Genomic DNA, 14385 nt, shown 5'->3' on the forward strand with positions numbered 1-14385 from the left:
ACCTTGGGACCTCGCGGGTCGTGGAGTGTCTTTTCGGGTATATTTCTGGGCTTTTGCTGGTTTCTTGATTTGCGTGCTTTTGTTTCTGCCCCAGGAAGAGCTAAGCATCTCCCTTGTGTCTTGTGTCTGTGGTGTCACAGGGGGAAGAGCAGTGCCTCCCCCGAGGTTATGCACAGAGGTACCGAAAGGGCTTCGTTATGCACATGACCTCTTTAGCCCACCTGGATTTCCCTTTCAAATAATCAAAATGCGATTTCAAGTGGAAACAAAGGAAAACATCACCAGCCCCCGCTTAAGCCACGTGGGCAGGCACGCAAAGCCAGCTTTCCTGTGGCTTCATTGACAGGGAACACCCAGGAGAGGTAAAGACACCCAGAGGGGAAGAGGACTCGGGGCTGTCAGGGGCTGGGGGGTGAGGGGGTGGGGGGCAGTGCGTGCTGTGGATCCAAGTTTTTACTTTGAAGAAAGGAATGGTGTGAGCCTGCATGGTAGTGATGGTCGCACGGCATCGTGAAGGCACCCAGTGCTCCTGAATTGCACAATTTCAGAGGGACCAAGTCTATATTTTATTAAAAGAAACTTAAAACGGCAAAATAAAGGATGCCATAACCGATATGAAAGAAACAGAGGAAAGTGAAGACAAAGCAAGCACAAATCACTTCAGGGGAATGGAAGTCAAGGTCGGGTGCGGGAGGGGATTCATGGTGGGAGTGTGAAGAAGAAGGTGTGGGTGGGCGCAGAGGGGCTCAGCCCCAGGGGCTGGTGACGCCTGAAGTGGCTCTCCGTGGCCCAGTGTTCCAGCTGCAGGTGCAGCATCTTCAGGACCTTTGGAAGCAGCAGGAGCTGCGGGAGCTTCAGGAGCAGCAGGAGCTGCGGGATCGTCAGGAGCAGCAGGAGCGGCAGGATCTTCAGGAGCAGCGTTAGCTGCTGGAGCTGCAGAAGCTGCAGGAGCAGCAGGAGGGAGCTCGGGGTCTCCCGCTGGATCCTGATGGTCCTGGTTTTGGTCTCTGGCATCTTCCCCTGCCCCCGCCTGCTCTGGATCTGTGACTGTTGGAAGTGGAGAGAGCTTTCAGTCTCGTGGAGGCGCTCGCTCGTGCTGTGAGAGAGGAAATCTTGAGCCTCGTGCCTCCCTTTCCGTGGGCCTCTTCAAGGCCAGACGTCTTCCCGGAGCTTTCCGGACAGCTCCCAACAGCAAGTGCCCACAGGATGTGTTTTGTGACTGAACTCGTGTAGACAGGTGGTCTGAGACCAATGTTGGCTCTGGTGCCAGCAGCAGCCTCTGGGGACGCCTCCCTGTGTGGCCCAGCCCTCGGCCCTCCCTCGCCTCCGCACGTTCACCGGCCCCGCCCTTCTCACCTTGGGGCTGTGCCTCGGTGGGCTCCTGGTCCTCCACCTGACTCCCAGGGAGCTGCTCCAGGTCAGAGCCGGGTCTGCTGAGCTGCCTGTCAGCCGCGGGCAGGACCCTGGCGTGACGCCTGGGCGGTTTCTGGGGAGGAGGCCGTCGCGGTGGCGGGGACCCCTCCGTGTGCAGACTCACCCGGAGCTGGTGCTGGCCCTGAGAAGCGTGCAGCGGCCCCTCGCTCGGGGAGGAGGCGTGGGTGTCCTGATCCAGCGGCTCCTGCAGTGTCCGGCTCTGCAATGACAGTGAGTGGCAGCGGGCCGGGCCCGGAGGTCTCAGAGCCCTGCCCGGCCAGGACCACTCCCGCTTCTGCCCGCTCGACCCTCTGCTGCCAGATCAGACTGGGACCTTGGTCAGCTGAGACGGCCACCCGGGAGGGAAGAGACACAGCCAGAGGGCACGGGCTTCGACTCGGGCGGCAGGGCCCTGCCCGGCTGGCCACAGCCCAGCCCGCCAGCTGGGACCCGGGGTGCGGACGTGACAGGCCCCCCCAGGCCTCTGACCTGCTCGTGCTTGAGGCAGGCCCCCCCACCCCAGCCCAACATGACTGCCCACCTCCACCAGCAAAGGGAAGGGGATGTGGGGCTCTACCCGGGTGGGGTCTGAGTGGTGGCCCGGCCTGGGCGGGCCTGCCCCGGGCCTCCCTGGGTTACCTTTGGGTCCCTGTGGCCAAAAGGCCAGAGGCGCCTGGGGTGAGAGCCGAGCCAGCGCCGGCACCGCTGGCCCAGGCCCTCGCTGCGGGCCTTCCGGGGGCCGCGGCCTCGGGGTGTTGGGACGCAGCAGAACATGTGTGACTGAGTTGAAGTGAGTTGACCAACCGGGTGAGCTGAGTAGGGGCTTCTCGACAGAGTGGGTGCCCGGTGACCTGGGTTCTAAGTTGTGTTGGGTTCGGTTGCCAGGGAAGTGAGGTCACTTCCTGGGGTCCCCTTCCCCAAGCTTCCTCATTCCGCAGAGCTCCCCAAGGGCCTCTCTGGGCTGCTGACTGCTCAGCTCCCAGCCCGTGCCGTGTCCGCACACAGTGACACCCACTCGGCCCCCCTGCCCAGGACCCTGCGGAGGCCTGGATGCAGCCAGGGCGCCAGCTCTGAGGAGGCAGCTGGGTTCGGACCCGGCCCGCCGTCGCCCGCAGTGCTGTCACCCTGGACGAGCCGCCTGCCTCTCAGGGTCTCCCCAGTCCCCCGTCGGCACAGTGGGGATCATCCTGGCCCCTCCTTCCCGGGGAAGCCATCGTGTCTCCAGAGGCACAAACACCTACCGCACCTGTCAGCCCCGCGGGCTGGCATCCCAGGGAGCTCGTGCGCAGACTCAGCAAAGGGAGGGCCCCACAGAGGGCTGGCGGAGCGCAGAGCACACCCCACACAGGCTGGGTAGGGTCTGCCCTGAGGTCCGGAGAAAGTCACTCCCCTTGCCACCTGCTTCCCAGCTCCCTGTCGGGGTGGGGGGGAGGGGAGAAACTGAACATAACTGTGATTTCGTTTTTGCTGACATACTACCCCCTGGGTCACTGTGTCATGTTTAGATTCAGGCCCAGTGTGTCATCTCGGTCCCTGGGGTTGGCTGCCCCACAAGGCTGTCAGCTTTTATGCCTTCTGGTCACGTGTCCTCGTGTGAGCCCCCACCACACCCTCCCCTGCAGGGTGGATGGACATTGGGACCTGGTTGTGACATGCAGAGTGACGTGTGAAAATGGGCGTGACTTCCGCTCGTTCCCAGCTCCGGTGTTCCTTCTCCCCCTGTGTGTCTCTCAGCGCCTGTCTTGTCTCTCTCTCTCTCTCTCTCTGTTTCTCTCTCCCTCTGCCTGTCTGTGTTTCAGTCTCTCTGTCTCTTTTCCTGGATGTATGTGCGTGTCCATTTACCTGTGTATCTGTGTATTTATGTGTTTGTATCGTTAGGGCCCAGGGCAGGTCACTTGTGAAAATGCCTTGATGACATAGTGATTCTTTTCATGGTGCTGAAGTACAAACCTCTTTGCAAGTTGTGCGAGCACTTTGGTGGGGTCAGCTGTAAGGATCGGCACTGCCGGGGAAGGGCTGCTGCGCCTGTGGCCCTTTGATGCGTCCTGCTCACTGTTTCCCTGAAGAGGAGTGTGTGTTGTCTCGTCCCTCCGGGGAATCTACTGAGGCCTCTGCCTCCTCACGTTGTCACCAGGGCTGGCTGTCACCAGGCTAAAGACCTGCCAGCGTCATGGTGACCAGTGCTGTCTCCACAGTGTGTCCGTCTGCCTGTGTCCTCCACCGAGAGGTCGAGCACATGTAACGCACACTGGCCACCTGCTGTGCCTCTCGTTGGAACTGCCCGTGTGTGTTGTGTTTGTTTAGAGCACTGGGTTTCGAGGGGTTTTTGGACCCCGGGGATGTGTAGCCTTTCTCCAACCTTGGGACCTCGCGGGTCGTGGAGTGTCTTTTCGGGTATATTTCTGGGCTTTTGCTGGTTTCTTGATTTGCGTGCTTTTGTTTCTGCCCCAGGAAGAGCTAAGCATCTCCCTTGTGTCTTGTGTCTGTGGTGTCACAGGGGGAAGAGCAGTGCCTCCCCCGAGGTTATGCACAGAGGTACCGAAAGGGCTTCGTTATGCACATGACCTCTTTAGCCCACCTGGATTTCCCTTTCAAATAATCAAAATGCGATTTCAAGTGGAAACAAAGGAAAACATCACCAGCCCCCGCTTAAGCCACGTGGGCAGGCACGCAAAGCCAGCTTTCCTGTGGCTTCATTGACAGGGAACACCCAGGAGAGGTAAAGACACCCAGAGGGGAAGAGGACTCGGGGCTGTCAGGGGCTGGGGGGTGAGGGGGTGGGGGGCAGTGCGTGCTGTGGATCCAAGTTTTTACTTTGAAGAAAGGAATGGTGTGAGCCTGCATGGTAGTGATGGTCGCACGGCATCGTGAAGGCACCCAGTGCTCCTGAATTGCACAATTTCAGAGGGACCAAGTCTATATTTTATTAAAAGAAACTTAAAACGGCAAAATAAAGGATGCCATAACCGATATGAAAGAAACAGAGGAAAGTGAAGACAAAGCAAGCACAAATCACTTCAGGGGAATGGAAGTCAAGGTCGGGTGCGGGAGGGGATTCATGGTGGGAGTGTGAAGAAGAAGGTGTGGGTGGGCGCAGAGGGGCTCAGCCCCAGGGGCTGGTGACGCCTGAAGTGGCTCTCCGTGGCCCAGTGTTCCAGCTGCAGGTGCAGCATCTTCAGGACCTTTGGAAGCAGCAGGAGCTGCGGGAGCTTCAGGAGCAGCAGGAGCTGCGGGATCGTCAGGAGCAGCAGGAGCGGCAGGATCTTCAGGAGCAGCGTTAGCTGCTGGAGCTGCAGAAGCTGCAGGAGCAGCAGGAGGGAGCTCGGGGTCTCCCGCTGGATCCTGATGGTCCTGGTTTTGGTCTCTGGCATCTTCCCCTGCCCCCGCCTGCTCTGGATCTGTGACTGTTGGAAGTGGAGAGAGCTTTCAGTCTCGTGGAGGCGCTCGCTCGTGCTGTGAGAGAGGAAATCTTGAGCCTCGTGCCTCCCTTTCCGTGGGCCTCTTCAAGGCCAGACGTCTTCCCGGAGCTTTCCGGACAGCTCCCAACAGCAAGTGCCCACAGGATGTGTTTTGTGACTGAACTCGTGTAGACAGGTGGTCTGAGACCAATGTTGGCTCTGGTGCCAGCAGCAGCCTCTGGGGACGCCTCCCTGTGTGGCCCAGCCCTCGGCCCTCCCTCGCCTCCGCACGTTCACCGGCCCCGCCCTTCTCACCTTGGGGCTGTGCCTCGGTGGGCTCCTGGTCCTCCACCTGACTCCCAGGGAGCTGCTCCAGGTCAGAGCCGGGTCTGCTGAGCTGCCTGTCAGCCGCGGGCAGGACCCTGGCGTGACGCCTGGGCGGTTTCTGGGGAGGAGGCCGTCGCGGTGGCGGGGACCCCTCCGTGTGCAGACTCACCCGGAGCTGGTGCTGGCCCTGAGAAGCGTGCAGCGGCCCCTCGCTCGGGGAGGAGGCGTGGGTGTCCTGATCCAGCGGCTCCTGCAGTGTCCGGCTCTGCAATGACAGTGAGTGGCAGCGGGCCGGGCCCGGAGGTCTCAGAGCCCTGCCCGGCCAGGACCACTCCCGCTTCTGCCCGCTCGACCCTCTGCTGCCAGATCAGACTGGGACCTTGGTCAGCTGAGACGGCCACCCGGGAGGGAAGAGACACAGCCAGAGGGCACGGGCTTCGACTCGGGCGGCAGGGCCCTGCCCGGCTGGCCACAGCCCAGCCCGCCAGCTGGGACCCGGGGTGCGGACGTGACAGGCCCCCCCAGGCCTCTGACCTGCTCGTGCTTGAGGCAGGCCCCCCCACCCCAGCCCAACATGACTGCCCACCTCCACCAGCAAAGGGAAGGGGATGTGGGGCTCTACCCGGGTGGGGTCTGAGTGGTGGCCCGGCCTGGGCGGGCCTGCCCCGGGCCTCCCTGGGTTACCTTTGGGTCCCTGTGGCCAAAAGGCCAGAGGCGCCTGGGGTGAGAGCCGAGCCAGCGCCGGCACCGCTGGCCCAGGCCCTCGCTGCGGGCCTTCCGGGGGCCGCGGCCTCGGGGTGTTGGGACGCAGCAGAACATGTGTGACTGAGTTGAAGTGAGTTGACCAACCGGGTGAGCTGAGTAGGGGCTTCTCGACAGAGTGGGTGCCCGGTGACCTGGGTTCTAAGTTGTGTTGGGTTCGGTTGCCAGGGAAGTGAGGTCACTTCCTGGGGTCCCCTTCCCCAAGCTTCCTCATTCCGCAGAGCTCCCCAAGGGCCTCTCTGGGCTGCTGACTGCTCAGCTCCCAGCCCGTGCCGTGTCCGCACATAGTGACACCCACTCGGCCCCCCTGCCCAGGACCCTGCGGAGGCCTGGATGCAGCCAGGGCGCCAGCTCTGAGGAGGCAGCTGGGTTCGGACCCGGCCCGCCGTCGCCCGCAGTGCTGTCACCCTGGACGAGCCGCCTGCCTCTCAGGGTCTCCCCAGTCCCCCGTCGGCACAGTGGGGATCATCCTGGCCCCTCCTTCCCGGGGAAGCCATCGTGTCTCCAGAGGCACAAACACCTACCGCACCTGTCAGCCCCGCGGGCTGGCATCCCAGGGAGCTCGTGCGCAGACTCAGCAAAGGGAGGGCCCCACAGAGGGCTGGCGGAGCGCAGAGCACACCCCACACAGGCTGGGTAGGGTCTGCCCTGAGGTCCGGAGAAAGTCACTCCCCTTGCCACCTGCTTCCCAGCTCCCTGTCGGGGCGGGGGGGAGGGGAGAAACTGAACATAACTGTGATTTCGTTCTTGCTGACATACTACCCCCTGGGTCACTGTGTCATGTTTAGATTCAGGCCCAGTGTGTCATCTCGGCCCCTGGGGTTGGCTGCCCCACAATGCTCTCAGCTTAATGCCTTCTGGTCACGTGTCCTCGTGTGAGCCCCCACCACACCCTCCCCTGCAGGGTGGATGGACATTGGGACCTGCTTGTGACATGCAGAGTGACGTGTGAAAATGGGCGTGACTTCCGCTCGTTCCCAGCTCCGGTGTTCCTTCTCCCCCTGTGTGTCTCTCAGCGCCTGTCTTGTCTCTCTCTCTCTCTCTCTCTCTGTTTCTCTCTCCCTCTGCCTGTCTGTGTTTCAGTCTCTCTGTCTCTTTTCCTGGATGCATGTGCGTGTCCATTTACCTGCGTATCTGTGTATTTATGTGTTTGTATCGTTAGGGCCCAGGGCAGGTCACTTGTGAAAATGCCTTGATGACATAGTGATTCTTTTCATGGTGCTGAAGTACAAACCTCTTTGCAAGTTGTGCGAACACTTTGGTGGGGTCAGCTCTAAGGATCGGCACTGCCGGGGAAGTGCTGCTGCGCCTGTGGCCCTTTGATGCGTCCTGCTCACTGTTTCCCTGAAGAGGAGTGTGTGTTGTCTCGTCCCTCCGGGGGATCTGCTGAGGCCTCTGCCTCCTCACGTTGTGACCAGGGCTGGCTGTCACCAGGCTAAAGACCTGCCAGCGTCATGGTGACCAGTGCTGTCTCCACAGTGTGTCCGTCTGCCTGTGTCCTCCCCCGAGAGTTCGAGCACGTGTAACGCACACTGGCCACCTGCTGTGCCTCTCGTTGGAACTGCCCGTGTGTGTTGTGTTTGTTTAGAGCACTGGGTTTCGAGGGGTTTTTGGACCCCGGGGATGTGTAGCCTTTCTCCAACCTTGGGACCTTGCGGGTCGTGGAGTGTCTTTCCGGGTATATTTCTGGGCTTTTGCTGGTTTCTTGATTTGCGTGCTTTTGTTTCTGCCCCAGGAAGAGCTAAGCATCTCCCTTGTGTCTTGTGTCTGTGGTGTCACAGGGGGAAGAGCAGTGCCTCCCCCGAGGTTATGCACAGAGGTACCGAAAGGGCTTCGTTATGCACATGACCTCTTTAGCCCACCTGGATTTCCCTTTCAAATAATCAAAATGCGATTTCAAGTGGAAACAAAGGAAAACATCACCAGCCCCCGCTTAAGCCACGTGGGCAGGCACGCAAAGCCAGCTTTCCTGTGGCTTCATTGACAGGGAACACCCAGGAGAGGTAAAGACACCCAGAGGGGAAGAGGACTCGGGGCTGTCAGGGGCTGGGGGGTGAGGGGGTGGGGGGCAGTGCGTGCTGTGGATCCAAGTTTTTACTTTGAAGAAAGGAATGGTGTGAGCCTGCATGGTAGTGATGGTCGCACGGCATCGTGAAGGCACCCAGTGCTCCTGAATTGCACAATTTCAGAGGGACAAAGTCTATAGTTTATTAAAAGAAACTTAAAAAGGCAAAATAAAGGATGCCATAACCGATATGAAAGAAACAGAGGAAAGTGAAGAAAAAGCAAGCAGAAATCACTTCAGGGGAATGGAAGTCAAGGTCGGGTGTGGGAGGGGATTCATGGTGGGATTGTGAAGAAGAAGGTGCGGGTGGGCGCAGAGGGGGCTCAGCCCCAGGGGCTGGTGACTCCTGAACTGGCTGTCCGTGGCCCAGCGTTCCAGCTGCAGGTGCAGCATCTTCAGGACCTTTGGAAGCAGCAGGAGCTACGGGACCTTCAGGAGCCGCAGGAGGTGCGGGAGTTTAGTGATAGGTTTGGGGTTAGGGTAGGTGTTCGGGTCAGGGTTAGGCGTTTGGGTTAGAGTTAGGTGAGAAGGAGGAGAAAGGTTAGGGTTTGAGGGGACGAGGAGCAGGTGTAGGATAAGGTTTGAGTTATTTGGGTGAAATTAAGGTTTTTTTTTAGGGTTAGGGTTTGTGTTCTCGTTCTGGTTTGAGGTTCTGGTTAAGGCTAGGGTTAGGGTTAGCGGCTGGGTTAGGGTTAGGACTTGGGGTAAGGTTTAGGGTTAGGGGTTAGTGTTAGGACTAGGGCTAGGGCTAGAGTTGGGCTGTACATGGGGAAGCGGGAGCCAGACTAGGATGAGATGTCAGTTGGAAGATCCCAGTCCCTCCAGATGACAGCAGCCATGGGGTTGGAGGGGAAGGACACTACCCACATGAAGGAAGGAAGACCCCAGTCCTGGAGGCTCCCTGGTGTGTGGTGGGTCCTGCCATCAGTGGTCCCATCACCGGGAGGGAGAAAGAACCACTGGGAATCATACATAGCTATCAAAGGAATAAAACCGAACACAAAATTAGAATCAGCAGAATGCGGTAATCCAATAATAAAGGACAGTCAAATGTGCTTATACATATTCAAGAAGTAATTCATGTTAGTTATAAATAATAAGTAGTTCATTTGTGTCTTTATTATTATTATTATTATTATTTAGATTCCTCATATAAATGATGTTACATGGCATTTTCTTTCTCTTTCTGGTCCAATTCACTTTGAATGACATTCTTCAGGTCCATCCATATTGCTGCAAAGGCATTATTTTATTCTTTTTCATGGATGAGTAGTATTCCATTGTATATATGTAGCAGAGCTTCTTTATCCAGGCATCTGTTGATGGACATTTGGGTTGTTTGCATGTCTTGGCTATTGTAAATATTGTTGATGTGAACATTGGGGTGCAGGTGTCTTTTGAGTTACATTTTTATATATATTTATATAATGAAAGATCATAATATATGAATATCACTCATAAATGAATATTTTCCTAGTATCAATGTAAACATATCAGAAAAAATTAATTTGCATAAATGTATAAAATGCTGCACAAGAATACTATAAGCTGATTGTCCCTATATAAAATCAATATAGACAAATGTATTAAAAATACCCAATAGACAGGTCAAGATAAATAACACTGTGTGAATTTCAAAACACTGTGATGTTAGTATGACTTTGTTATAGTGGCAAAGGCACTCTTTCATATGAGAGTATTTTGAGTGAAAAACAATGCAGTTTTAGAAGTGAAATAAGTATATGGTATGAACAAACTTTATAAAATTCAATATAGATAAATAACCCAAACCTTTAAAACTATTACATGGTCAGTACGCAACAGTACCTAGTGTATAGATAATGCAAAAACATAGTCTCTTAAACTGTAATACTTTATTTAGCTCTAAAATACCCTATGATCCTAACATGTATATTAATTATGAATATCGAAATGTATTTTTGAGAATTTCTTTTTGGTGACACTTTTACAGCCTATATATTCTGGCAAGTAAAGATCAAGATCATTTTCTAATTTATGTAAGATGAAACATTTATATCTCAAAATTAGTGAAATCCTTATTTGAATAAAAGTTGCATTTAAATGTGAATTGCTGGATCATGTTAATCAGTCAATCAACCAATCAGTCTAGAATTTATCGAGCAAATGACCCTCAGTAATGATGCTTCAGACTTATGTTCCATTAAGCAGGACCAGGTGAGGAAGGCAATGAAAATGTCTTATTTACTTATTTACTTATTTACTTATTTATGTATTTATTTATTTTTATTTAACATTTTTTATTGCTATATTCATTTTACAAGGTGGTGTCAATTTCCCATGCAGAGCACAATTTTTCAGCTATACATGAACATACATATATTCATTGTCACATTTTTTTCACTGTGAGCTGCCACAAGAGCTTGTCTACATTTCCCCGTGCTGTACAATATAATCTTGCTTATTTATTCTGCATATGCCTGTCAGTATCTACAAATTTTAAACTCCCAGACTGTCCCTTCCCATCCCCCTCCCCCTTGGCAACCACAAGTTTGTATTCTATGTCTATGAGTCTGTTTCTGTTTTGTATTTATGTTCTTTTTTTTTTAGTTCCACATAAGAGTGATCTCATATGGTATTTTTCTTTCTCTTTCTGGCTTACTTCACTTAGAATGACATTCTCCCAAAATGTCTTAATATTGCATCTAATTAGAAGAATGGTGGATGACCTGAGGTCCACCTTCAACAACATATTATGCTCCTGGGAAATAAATAAATCTTATGGGATTGTCAGCTAGAATCCAACTTAGATGTATGATTTGAAGCAGACCACTTAATTTATTGTTTTTATGTGTATAAAGTTAAGGCTGTATCAGTTGTAAACAATTATCCAAATCTAATATCTATGCTCACTTCATTCCATGAAGTCGAGGATATCACAGACAGCAATGCCTCTTTCAAAGAAAAGCGGTAAATCTAAAATGCTGAAAATTGTATTATGACTTTTAATAATGTATTAAATCTTTCAGTGTAAACATTGCCACACATAATACAAGAGAGAGTGTGTGTGTATCCTCCATGTATTTAAAAGAATGAATCACTATCAATGGAATCATTCTATCAGTTTGCCACATCCTCCTCTAATTGCTCACTTTCGGTGGTGATCAAAGCAGACCTGGGACCAGGTGACGCAATGGACTGCAGCAGTAGCAAAGGAAGGGAGCTCCTTTAGTAACGACAGTCCTAGAAGACAGTTCTGAGGTGATAGTTGTGTTGACATGTAAGTAACTGATGAGCAAGAAAAGTCATGGAAATGGTCATGTGAAAAGCCCTGTAGGTCAAAAGGACAGGAAAGCAAAAAGTCTTCACGTCTAAGGGAGAGAAGGGTAGACATAGAAACAGACCTGAACTGGAAAGAGAAGCCAAGGAGAGAATACAGAGTCTTCTGGGCTGTGATAGGTCATCTAGAAGCCTCACTAAGGATGCTGAGATACCACTAGGTTAATAACATTATCTGATTTAAATACATACCCGACACACTCTGACTGCTATGTGGAGGATGGAGAGTAGGGGAAAGACTGAAGGCATGGAGATCAACTGTGAGATATTTTTCAGTGTCTCGGTTGAGAGATGTTAGTAACCTCAGCAGTGGAAGAGACAGCTAAATTGGAGACTAAAGAAGAGCATGAGAATAAATTTTAAAGTAAGCTGGGTTTGCTGGGGGTGTGTGTGTGTGGGAGCCGAGTGAGAGGACATTTGACTGTCCTTTATGATTGGATTACCGCATTCTGCTGATTCTTATTTTGTGTTTGGTTTTATTCCTTTGATAGCTATGTATAATAAAACTCCCAGTGGTTCTTTCTCCCTCCCGGTGATGGGACCACGGATGGCAGGACCCCCCGCACACCAGGGAGCCTCCAGGACTGGGGTCTTCCTTCCTTCATGTGGGTAGTGTCCTTCCCCTCCAACCCCATGGCTGCTATCATCTGCAGGGACTGGGATCTTCCAACTGACATCTCATCCTAGTCTGGCTCCCCCTCCCCCACGTACAGCCCAGCCCTAGCCCTAGCCCTAGTCCTAACACTAACCCCTAACCCTAACCCTTACCCCAAGTCCTAACCCTAACCCAGCCGCTAACCCTAACCCTAGCCTTAACCAGAACCTCAAACCCGAACGAGAACACAAACCCTAACCCTAAACCAAACCTTAGCTTGACCCAACTACTAACTCTAACCTTATCCTACTCCTGCTCCTCCTCCCCTCTAACCCTAACCGTTCTCCTCCTTCTCCCCTAACTCTAACCCCAACCCCTAACCCTAACCCCAAACCTATCCCTAAACTCTGGCTCTGGTCCTAACCCCAAACCTCTAAACCTAACCCTATCCCTACCCCTAGCCTTAATCCTAACTCCTCCTCCTCCCAAATCCTAACCTTAGCAATAAGCCTAACCCTAAAACCCTAACCCTAAAGCTACCCCTACCCCTACCCCTAACCCCTCAGCCCTCACCTGAAATCCTAACCCTAACCCCAAATCCCTTAACCTGATCCCGACCCCAACCCCAACACTAACATTAACCTTGAACACCAACCCCAACCCCAACCCTAACCCAGAGCCTGCTCCTGCAGGAGGTCCAGGACTGGGTCCAGTTCCACCAGCCCTGCAGGGAGACCCTGTGCTTGCTTCTTGGTGTGAAGAGAGGGAGCCCCATCTTGGAGGTCCAGTTGGAAACTGGGCCTGGCCCGGGTCTGGGAGGCAGTAACGGGGAGAGGGAGGAGAGCAGGAGAAGTGGGGCCGAGGGAAGTGGGGCCGAGGGCTGTGTCCCCGGCCCGGGCCAGTGGTAGTCCTGGTTGAGTGCGGACCCGATTGCTGGTGGGGTGGTGGGGTGGGGGCATTGGGGATGGAGACCTGGCAGGGCGGGCAGGGCGGGCCGGGCTGGCCGGGCGGGCCGTGGGGGCGTGCCCCTGCTCGGCCCCGCCCCCCCAGCCCGGTCCCGCCCTGCCCCACTGTGCAAGGGCGACACAGCAAGAGACCCCGCCCCAGCGTCCGCCTTGCGGGCGGGAGGAGGAGGGGCGCGCACGCGCAGACGCGCAGACACCGGAAACCGCCCAGAACGTGTAGAAGCTGGGCGAGAGCCAGGTGCTCCGGGACCAACTCCCGGAGGAGGAACGCGGCCTGGGGTCTGGGCCGCCGCGGGTCGTCGTCTCCGCTGCCGCCGCCAGGCAGGTGTGGGGGCGTGCAGGTCGGGGAGTCGGCGGTGAGGCCTGGGCTGTGCCGTTGGGGAGGCGCACAGGGAGGGGTGCGTGGTGAGGTCCCGGCCGCGCGTCCCTTTAGGGCCCTGAGGCGGATCCGGGCTCACCGCCCTGGTTCGTAGTGTACCCCGCCTCCCCACATTAGGAGCCCCTGAACGCCGCGTCTCCGCTGCCACTTATGCCGGGGTTTGGAGAAGCAGGTGCAGCTCCGGGAGGTGGGAGGGCGTCTGACGGCCCCGGAGCACCTGCGACCGGTTCTCAGACCGTGGCCTACTCCCAGGGGGCGGGTGCGGTGCGGTCTCGGGGCCGTGGCGGCTGCGGCCGCGGGTGGATGGGGGCTGCCCGGTGCGAGCCCCTGGATGTGTACCCTAGTCCCGTGCGGCCTGGACCCCGCCGGTCTTGCTTCCCGATGTTCATGGGGTTCACGTGTCGCAGGCAGCCTTCTCCTGGGAGGCGGGCGCGGTGCTGTCAGGTGGCGGGGGGTGGGGGGGCGGGGCCACTGAGACTCCCCCCACCCCAGGGGCGCGAGGTAACCGTTACCTGAAGTCACTATTGTTTTACTTTCCCAGAGACTCCGGGAAAAGGATTAGGGGCGAGTTCCCATCCAGATCTCGGAAAAGCTCCCAAAACGGCAGCAGCGTGGTCACCCTGCCGCTGCCTCAGGCGGTCCACGAACCATTCAAACCGCCCGCTCCAAGAGGTGCCCGGCGATCGCCATTGGCTGAGCCGGACCAGCGCCCCTGGGCGGGGCCGGCCCCCACGCGGCGGCCACGGGTCCCGCCCCCTCGCAGCGGCCCCTCGTCCCGCCCCGCTGGTGCGCATGCGCGCAGTCCCCACAAGAAAGAGTCTGCGCACACACCTTGCCGGCCTTCCTCTGGCGCCGCCGCTCCATCCCCTGTCCTCGGAGGCTTGTCGGCTCGGCGAGACAGCACGAGCTGCGGCCGGCAGGGGGCTGTGCGGACCCAAGGCGGCTGCGGTGGCGCCGGCCTGTGGAAAATGCCAGCAGGCGGCGCTTCGGTTGGTTGCTCCCCGCCCCCCCCCACCCTTGAAGGCCCTGCAACCGCCGGGGAACAACCCGCCCACGCAGGGAGTACCGCAGCGAGACGCTTCGGCGGGAACGAGGCCGACGGCCGGCTGTGCCGGTTGCGCCCCTGAGGTGAGTACGGCGGCGGCGGCGGGGCTTGGGGCGCG

General features: G+C 55.9%; 1 protein-coding gene across 1 annotated transcript; it reads right to left on the reverse strand.

The window, feature by feature from the left end:
- Window positions 1–2900: 2900 nt before the first annotated feature.
- Window positions 2901–6140, reverse strand: LOC140686640 (uncharacterized). The gene is made up of 4 exons (XM_072940844.1): window positions 5823–6140; window positions 5127–5403; window positions 4538–4817; window positions 2901–2946 (listed from the first exon to the last, which is right to left on the reverse strand). The coding sequence occupies exons 1-4, from the start codon at window positions 5955–5957 to the stop codon at window positions 2901–2903; spliced, it is 738 nt and encodes a 245-aa protein (XP_072796945.1). The 5' UTR covers window positions 5958–6140.
- Window positions 6141–14385: the final 8245 nt, after the last annotated feature.

The sequence above is a fragment of the Vicugna pacos genome, chromosome 17, assembly GCF_048564905.1.
Source record: "Vicugna pacos chromosome 17, VicPac4, whole genome shotgun sequence".
Taxonomy (NCBI): domain Eukaryota; kingdom Metazoa; phylum Chordata; class Mammalia; order Artiodactyla; family Camelidae; genus Vicugna; species Vicugna pacos.